Below are 9,250 nucleotides of genomic sequence, written 5' to 3'. Positions count from 1 at the left end.
AAACCCTAAACCCTAAACCCTAAACCCTAAACCCTAAACCCTAAACCCTAAACCCTAAACCCTAAACCCTAAACCCTAAACCCTAAACCCTAAACCCTAAACCCTAAACCCTAAACCCTAAACCCTAAACCCTAAACCCCAAACCCTAAACCCTAAACCCTAAACCCTGAACCCTAAACCCTAAACCCGAAACCTTAAACCCTAAAGCTGCCTCCATGGAGAAGCTGCTTCCATTGTGATCCTCTCCAGGTCAGTGTAAACTCCAGCAAACCCTATTATTATTATTATTATTATGTGAGTTTATTAGAATGCTAGAATGTTGCTCGGCCTCCTTGTGGGCTTTTGCAATTTGATCCTAAACCCTATTATTATTATTATTATTATTATTATGTGAGTTTATGAGAATGCTAGAATGTTGCTCGGCCTCGTTGTGGGCTTATGCAATTTGATCCTAGTCTAAAGAGGCGCTCGAGCACTGGGAGTACACGGCCTACAATGCGAACCCTGCTTCTGAGGCGTCTTTCTACTTTCTACTTTTGCTGTCTTCTCTTGGCTTCCTCAGCCTCAGTTAGGAGAGTTGCCTCTCCTCACCTTGGCCTTCGGTCACCACCTACTCTACCTCCATTCAGCTTCCTCAGCCTCAGTCAGGAGAGTTGCCTCTCCTCACCTTGGCCTTCGGTCGCCACCTACTCATCCTCCATTCAGCTTCCTCAGCTTCAGTCAGGAGAGTTGCCTCTCCTCACCTTGGCCTTCGGTCGCCTCCACCTTCTCTACTTACCTTGAGCTCAGCTCAAGCTCGGTACGGGCTCGCCCCGTCTTCTTCCTCGCCCTCGCCTTGCTCTTCCTCCATGTCTTCCTCTGCTTCGCCATCTTCCCTCATCTCCACCCGCAGTCGGTCCTTCTTGTCCACCTTCAGCGAGCAGGCCAGCACATGCATCTCTGCGAATTTACTCAGTGCTATGAACAGGAAGCTAAGAGATCGACGCTCTATGTCGTCGCTCTCCGCCTCCTGCTCAAGCTCAGCAGCTGCCGTTGCCCGTGGCGAGAACGCGCTGCCCCTCCTTGCCTTCTTGCTCTCTCCTTGCACGCGAGTCCAGCGCTTGCTCTGCAGCCACTTCCCCAGCTTCTCCTTGAGAACGTTGCGCCCAACTCCCTGCTCCTCTGGCATCTTCGCCCACTCTCCCAGCGACATGAACTCCAGGCTCCCCGGAGAGTAGAACGTGTCGTGGAGGTTGCCAACGGCCTTGTCCAGGACCAGCTTGATCGGCTCGCTCGTCCCCGCCTCGTTCAAAGAAGCTGCATCTTCGATGACTGCTGACAGCTCGCTGACGAGCTGCATGTCCTCTTGGCTTGACGGAGATGCTGCCTCCATGGTGATCCTCTCCAGGTCTGTAAACTCCAGCCACTCTCCCTCGCTCTCCTCCTGTCGCTGCGCTGCGTCGCTGGTGCCCCGCTGACCAGCCGCCTCAGAGTCAGGCTCCTTGTCGAAGCCGACTGCTTCGAGCTTGGTTGCTGCGCCTTCGAGATAGAAGGGCAGCTCCTTCATCATGCGTCGAGCATCCTCCGTGGAGCCGAGGAGGATGCATAGCTTGGACCCGTTCCAGGACTTGGTGTTCAAATCCTCCTCCATGTCGATGCCTTCAACGTTGATCTCGAGCCTGTTAGCGATCTCCAACAAGACTCTCTTGACTCTTGCGATAGACGTGTTGCCGCCGTTGCACAGCCCCTCCATCTCCTTCCTCGTGAAGCGACCAGATGCCGCCGTCGACTTGATGATGATCTTGATCCTACTGTCTAACTAAAACCCGGTTGTGACGGTTTATTTGTAACTGCTCGCGGGGAAATTGAGAAAGCGAATGAAAGACTCTGCGGTGAAGTGGGATGAGCAGTAATGCCTTCATAAGGTATCAACAACATCCATAGGCATACTCAACATGAGCACAACTCAAAACTCAACCACAACCGTCCTGGATGTTGTGATCAACCAGAACATTTCATCAAACACACCATCGGGCTTTCAGAATCTCACGTTTTCAGACCTGATCGGGGAATACAACTCAACAACGTCTACAAACTATTTAGGGATACAGTATGCTGATTTTAACCCATACACATTATGGTACATCTGTATGGCATTATTCCTTGCAGCTGCGTCAATAATCCTGGCTCTTACATTTTCTATCGAGAGCTTTCAAAGGAATTGCCTGTTGTATTGGATTTTCTCCTTGCAGTTCCTCATTACGGCTTCCATGTATCTTTTCATGAGTCTTAACATCGGTTTGCTTTATGAAGTTTACGATGTGAAAGTCGAGCCAGGAATTATCCTGCAGCCAGGGGTCATGTTACATAGACCAACAAACCCCCCTGTGTATTGGATGAGGAATGTTTTCTGGACATTCTCTACTTCGATTGATCTTTTCATCCTTACAGGTTGACAAAAAAGTATCTGAGCTGAATTTTGAATGTTTTTGCAGTTGTCGTCGACAGCAGCAAGAACATTTCGAAGCAGAAGAAGTACAAGACGCTGATTAACTGGGAATATAAAACATATCTCTTCATGATAAATGCTGCTCTGCATACTTGTGGGGTCATCGGGACTATCGTGCCAGCCTCTCAGATATCCAAGGTTTGCAAGGTTTGCTGTTTTCCGTCTGTATGATGCTTGATCAGTGGACGTACTGGGTCTTCGGGCTGGGGTTGTTTGTCATGCTGATGAATCAACTGGCGTCGAGTCAGTGGTGAGCGGCTCTTCTCGCGCGCTGTCGACTGAATGACAGGTGACGCGCTCTAGCCCTCTGATGAAGACGGCCGAGAGAAACATGGTGCTCCAGTCTTACAAGAAGCTTGTCCGTGTTGTGATCATCACATGGTGTGAAGTTTGACCGCATGCCGCCTCTGAGTCGGTTCCAGGTCCCTCTACCCTGCTCTCTGGGCGATTGGAGACGGCAGTGGGACCATTGCATGGAACTTGAAGGAAGTGATGTATGCTGTCATCGACTTCATCTCCAAGTTCTCGTTTATTGCCATGTTCCTACATGTATGATAAGAGTGTGAGAACTCGTTCCCTGACGCTTCTTCAAGACAAGTCGAGATCTCCCTACCATCTCTCTGTGCTTCAAGCCAACCTTGACGGGAGACCACCAAGAGTAGGTGAGTGCGAGCTCCTTGCGCCTCCAACCATGTGACAAACTCGGAAGCAAGAGAGGCTGCTTTGCATGTTTCTGATCTCCATCAGTGTAAACTAGAATGCTACATGTTGTTCTATTCTCTCTCATAGTAAACTTTAGCTTGCCATGTACGACCGTCTGGTCCTTCCCGGCGCTCTGGAGCGTCTGTGGGCAGTGCAAACTGATCTGTCTAAATTGATAGCATCCCACTTGTTTACTCGCTAATATTTAGAGAGGGGGCGTAAAATAATTAGAGGGCTTGGGATGGGCTGTATGACTGCAGGCATGAGAGGGGGGAGGGACGAAGGAGCAGCGGTAGAGAGATAGAGGGAGGAGGAGGAGGGTTGAGAGAGGAGGGGGAAAGGCAAGGGAGCATGCACGGGAATGAACCATTGATACCTCAAGGTTTTCCTTCGGCTTCTTCTCGCATGCCCAAGGAGCCGCAATCCCCTCTAGCGGTCATACCAGGCGAGGCGCATTGCCCTCCCCCTCCTCTCTCTGACAGCTTGCTAGTGTACAAACTCTCCGAGTTGCCATTGGAATGTCTCTCTGGCATCGTTCGCTTCCTGGTTTCGCTTGTGCCTTGGTGATGATGGAGGGCTTAAGGTAGTCGCAGCCGCTGGAGTATGCTTCAAAGCTCTCCCTGGTTGCAAAGCATCTTCGTGCTGTGTTTCTCTTGGACTCCACGTGGAAGGCACGGAAAACTACATGCTGTGGAGCATCTTTCACTCATGCTTCGGGCAGGTCCTGTGCATGCAAATGGACGCCATGCAGCCATTAGCTTGCTTCGCTAAAGCAATCAAGGTAAGCAGCAGCAGAGTATAAGGATGCTGTGAATCATGGTCTGAGCAGCTGAAACGTCACTATGGCTGGCGACGAGTCGCCCCCATGCTTTATGTAAGCTTCGCATACAGACGTTTGCCGCCGCTGACCAAGTTCCAGAGAATGAAGAAGTTCCCTCAGACGCTTGTGTTTCCAGATTTAACCCGATTTGATCCCGACGACATGTAGCTTGAGAGTTGTTTATTAGCAGCGCTCTGATCAAACCTCAGAAATGCGGTCAACGGAATCCATGGAATCTTTTTGGAGAAGAACGAGGACACTGGGGAGGTGCGCTGCCTGACCTGCCTGAACCTCGTTTGATTGATGGCCCTCCGTCAGTTCCTAATCAATTCTCACGGCAAATACGGAAAAGCTCGGTCTGTGAGGACGTTTGAGCCCTGGGTGATCCAGTATAGGACCCCCCCACGGTCTTTAAAGCTCGTGTGCCTGGCTGATCTTGACAAGTTCTCAGCCCTCCTGCAGAGCTCAAAGAGTACATGGAGTGTATGGCCCTCGACGCGGTCTTTTAGTGTATTTTTGCGCTCTTCATCTCAGTCTGATTTTAGTATTATGCCGAGCCTCCAAGGTGCATGAATGTTCGACAAGCTTTGAAAAAACAGGTGACAATGTTCAAGAATGGTTTATTGTTGGATTGCTTCACAGCTATGTGCAACGAGTTTGAAAATAATCATGTTATCCGTAAAAGCAATACTGAAACGTCTGTTCTCCGCAGATGAAAGATAAAGATGAACTTTTAGCATTTGAACTCAAAGAGAAATTTTGGGATATGCGGTAACCGTGCTGAATGGTGTCCAACGACTCATTCAAAGGTCAGTGTGAATCATGCCAAGGTTTGGAAGGAGTGGCACATAGCAGCCTTCGATGATGCAAGGTATCCATGTGCCGATGCTTATCCTCCTGCTAGCCGGAGTCCTGTCTTGAAGCATGATGTTCCAATCTTTTTACTCTAACACATCTTCTGTTCTCTGCGTTTCCGGCATTTTGCAAGAGCAGGTTTCTTCACCCTGTGAGAATGTTCGATGTCCTGTACTCCACTGCGTTCATTCTTCCTCGTGATAGGTTCTGAGCGATGCGAGGAATCCCCCTGTCCCTTCCCCGTCGTGGCTGCTCGATCAATGGGAGTACGAGATCACCAAGTTTAAGGTACATCAACCGCATCGAAAAGGTTGTACAAAGCTCAATCATCTCCTGCCTGAAAACTCGATTGAAATTTCTCAAGAATCGCAGTCATCGAGACCAGAATATAACCTGTTTCTCCTTCCCGTGAGATACTACGAAATCACTCTGTCCAAAGGGTTCTCGCTTCTGATTGTTATTTTTCGATTTGTTGATGTGAATTGAACCAGGCAAGAGGAAGCAGGAAAACCGAAACCGTGCGTCGTGTCATGTGGGGTCTCGACGAGCTATTCGGACCTGGTGACTGTGCATTGCTTCATTTTGAAATTGCCTCTTAGTCTGCTTTCTGTTTCTTGAATCATTCAATGCTCTCTTGACTGGGATTAATGAATCAGCAGACGAATCTTCCTGGAAAAGATTTTGGGTCTATTGGTATTTTGTCAGGCAAAGGAAGGTAAACGGACTTGCTGTTTATTTGTTAGACAATGACTGCCAGTTGTTAGGTTCTGGTTTTGTGAATCAAAATCGTATGAGGTAGAAGTGCCGTTTGGTCCAGGCGACACAGTATCATTTATTCTCGGCAATGAAAATGAATTGACTTTTATTGTAGATTGGTTGTGGATTGAGATTGGACACAAAATGGCCAATCTTGTTCTACACTAAAAATGGAGTGGTGGGTCATCCAGCCGAGGTGGAGCTTTGGAGCTAAAGAGATTGCAGTTTCACAGTTTTGCCTGCACCGTGCAATTCGATTCACAGGTCGATGTTTCGCATGATGTCAGCAAATCTCATAAGAGATTGGTGACAGGTGTATCGCCAAGGAGCAGCTCTCATGGTGTATCCAACGGTATTTCCAACATCCTCAAACTCAACTTTCAAATTCACAATAAAGCAGATCGGGGTACAGCAATTTGACAACATTCGACTCAACCTGGGAACACAACCTTTTCAATTCGACTTGACATGTGAATTGAACATTTGCAAGAGCGTGAGGTTGCAGTTGAAGATTTTGGTACAGGTGTCTCCTTATGGCAGCCAATCTTCTCGGGAGTGAACAACGTTAAGGCAGATGGTGAGGGGTCACTTGCTTGCCCTATGCCCTCGTGACTTATGTTGCAGCCTTCTACCACAAGAAAGCTGGCGTTATGCACGGCGCGAGTCTGTTTGTTGATTACCGCGACGTTCGTTACAGACCCGACGCAAAAGTAGCAGCATGTTTGGACCGCTTCTATCAAGCGTTCCTTGCAGACGGTTTCTTGGCCCGCAATATGCTGATGGGGTTCATGCTCAAACGCCTCAGCCGGGAGACGATTGATACTTATATGGGAGAAGCTCGCAACATGGCTGTCGTTGTCTGCATGGATGTCGTCCCTGCTTCAGAGCCTTGCCTGAATGAGTATCCTGACCACGAGCAGCTAAGGAGAGATCGGCGAGAGCGGCGATACTTCTCGCAACGCAAGAGGGAGCTCGGAGATCTGCTAAGTCGAATTGGTGAAATGAGTCGCAGAAATCCCGACAAGCGGAAAGAACACGATAAGATTTGTGAAGCCTTGCGGAAGCGACGAGAGGCCATGGATCATGTTTTGAAGGAGCGCAAATACCGACTTGAAAGAGAGCAAAGGGAGCGAGTCGACCTACAATGCGAGGCTCGTGAGCTTGACAATTTCAGATTGGAAATCGAGAAAAAGATGATGAGTTCAGTGTTGGCAGACAAGGATTGGTCTGCCGAAATGGAACCTATTCTGTTCGAAAAAGAGCGAGCTTTTGAAAGAAAGCTTGAACAGCGCACTGCGCGTTTGAGAAAAGAATTTGAAGAGCGCTGTACGGCAGAAAGTGAAGCTTTGTTGAAGGAATACGAGGGCAGGAGCCCTGTGCTGTTCGCTGAGGATGATGGTGATCTGCGATATGACACAATGGATACGGAGGAGCATACATTCTTCGAGAATGAGAACAAATGGTTGTTTTCTACTGGGCTTGCAAGGATGTCTGCATTTCTTGATGAGAATGGAGAGCGAATCCCCGAGATAACATGTGAAGGTGAAGTCGAGGACGATTACGATGAATCTACTTTCATTTTTTGAGCTATAAACATGATGTTACTCGAGATCATTCTTTTGGTTCTCTTTTCGATGTGTCATAGTCGGCTCATACACGCACATGAGAATGGAAAATGCCCGTGTTGGGCTAATCGTACGATATACCTGGCATTATAGCAAAATCTGCTGCTTCTATTTTGTTGAGTGTTCCAGAACATAGAATATATCACAGGATTCGAAATGGCCAGATGACGGAGAGTTTAGAAGTTGAAGCTTTTACGAACGTGAATTACACAATGAAAATCGAAGGCAATCGAAAGAGCGAGGATAAAAGGAAGCTGGTGAGACATGCGCAGATCAGAAATGCGAGGATTTCAAAGATATGGAGTGAGAGAGGCTGTTCACGGAAGGGCCACCTCAAACAGAGGAAAGTCGACGCTGTTCACGGGAGGGACGTCCCAAACAGAGGAAATGCTGAAAAAGTGGAAAGTGACTTGTTTCGGTCTGGTTGAAGAATCATGATCAAAGAACCAGAGGACTGGAGTATTCGTCATACCACAACATTTTCAGGCACTATGTACTGCACTATGTACTGCACTCGGTTGATTACAACTTGAACCCTTATCATTTTCACTTTGTCACGATGGATTCATTCAGAAGACACACAAGTTGTGTTGCTGGAAGTACAAAAAGGGATTTGTTTTCTATATCCCATTCACTTTGATGTTGGGAGTAATCATAATCTTAGAAATGTATTCAGGTCTCGACAAGACTTCAATCTCAGTAACATGTCATTATCCATCTTCACCTTCAATTCTTCTCCCCAACCCCATTTTTCTTAAACTTGCCCAGCTTTGCGGAATGATTACTCAACTTGGGAAAGGTAGTGCGTTTGCTCAAATAGTGGTAGGATACAGAGTGGTTAGGTCCAACTGAGCATCGGACTCCATGTGTGCCCGGGGACGAGAACGCAGCCTGCTACTATGCCGGAGACAGAGGCATTGAGCGATGACGAGCTCAGGAGGATTGTTGTTTCTGCTTTCCCTCTTCTTCTTCGCTCCTCCCTCCCATCAACAACTTGACATTCTCCCGAATGATACTCAGACTACTCCGGGTGCAAATTCTCTTCCTATCGGTCAGTTGTGGATTGAGGCGATAAAGAAAGGCATGTTGTCCAGATGGCAGGAAACATTCAAGAATTGCAAAGCAGCAAAAGATGAAAGATTGTCAATCTACGATGTAGGCTGGGTGTTTGATGATATTCTGACACAACAAAACAAAGGTAACACTTGACACCGTGACTTTTTGGCATATTGTGATCAACTTGTCTTGAAGCTTTTCTTGATTTTGGGGACGATTTTCGATTGTTTCTCGAGGCGGTAAAGACAGATGCTGGCATAGAATTGAGAGAATGTAGGCAAACGTTTCGCTCTTTCCATATGTCTTAGCTGCTTGACAGGTGGTGATTGCCGAATCAATTGGGATGATTTCAAACACATCATGACGGCATTCACCTCACGTTATCTAAGCACCAAAAGTAATGTAGATCAATCCCATCAAATAGAGCTGCAATATTTCAAGACCATGCCCGCAAGGAGATCTCTTCAACTTGATGACAATCATCTCAAAAATTTGATAATCGAATCTGTGAGATACAAATGAATTAAATGTCTCAACTCACTTTTGCCACAGGAACCTACAGCCAATAGATTTTTTGCCTACGGAATGTTGCTGTCCAGATTGACTGCATTCAACGCCACGAGCATGATGAAGCTAACATTTCATCAAAGATCACGTATACTACCTTCCTCTCCATTGGAGCAAAAATGATCGTTCTGTACGCTAGATTTACTCGCAATGCATCAGAAAAGAATTGGAATCAAAGTATGCTTGTTCAGTGAGTTATTCCGTTGACAATTTCGAAGGGAAAGATATTTCCTTCATCGAACGTATATGGCATACGATCTACATCTTCGCTCTATACCAACTTTTCAAACTCTTCGAACGCCAGCAATACTTCATGCCCATATGGGTCTTACAGTGAAAATGACATGTGCAGAAATTGTTCATTCTGCCCTCCTGGAAGGA

General features: G+C 47.3%; 2 protein-coding genes across 2 annotated transcripts; both read left to right on the top strand.

Annotated features, from left to right (window-relative positions):
• Nucleotides 1-382: 382 nt before the first annotated feature.
• Nucleotides 383-1,217, top strand: GUITHDRAFT_155616 (hypothetical protein; the record flags this gene model as incomplete). Its single annotated transcript, XM_005821937.1, has 3 exons — nt 383-754; nt 790-954; nt 1,027-1,217. Exons 1-3 carry the CDS (start codon nt 496-498, stop codon nt 1,215-1,217), a joined length of 615 nt encoding a protein of 204 aa, XP_005821994.1. The 5' UTR covers nt 383-495.
• Nucleotides 1,218-1,934: 717 nt separating this feature from the next.
• GUITHDRAFT_146834 (hypothetical protein) lies at nt 1,935-7,207 on the top strand (the record flags this gene model as incomplete). The annotated part of the gene is made up of 23 exons (XM_005821936.1): nt 1,935-2,430; nt 2,475-2,635; nt 2,671-2,738; nt 2,792-2,869; nt 2,911-3,037; nt 3,681-3,773; nt 3,912-3,971; nt 4,020-4,064; nt 4,110-4,174; nt 4,220-4,277; nt 4,329-4,417; nt 4,462-4,510; nt 4,556-4,609; nt 4,820-4,881; nt 5,004-5,016; nt 5,070-5,153; nt 5,357-5,383; nt 5,525-5,580; nt 5,630-5,660; nt 5,737-5,817; nt 5,886-5,934; nt 6,145-6,198; nt 6,246-7,207. 23 exons carry the CDS (start codon nt 1,935-1,937, stop codon nt 7,205-7,207), a joined length of 2,862 nt encoding a protein of 953 aa, XP_005821993.1.
• Between the last annotated feature and the right edge of the window lie 2,043 nt (nt 7,208-9,250).

This window comes from Guillardia theta (genome assembly GCF_000315625.1).
Source record: "Guillardia theta CCMP2712 unplaced genomic scaffold GUITHscaffold_135, whole genome shotgun sequence".
Taxonomy (NCBI): domain Eukaryota; class Cryptophyceae; order Pyrenomonadales; family Geminigeraceae; genus Guillardia; species Guillardia theta.
Note: the sequence above shows the minus strand (reverse complement) of the source record. Positions and strands in the feature narration are given on the sequence as shown.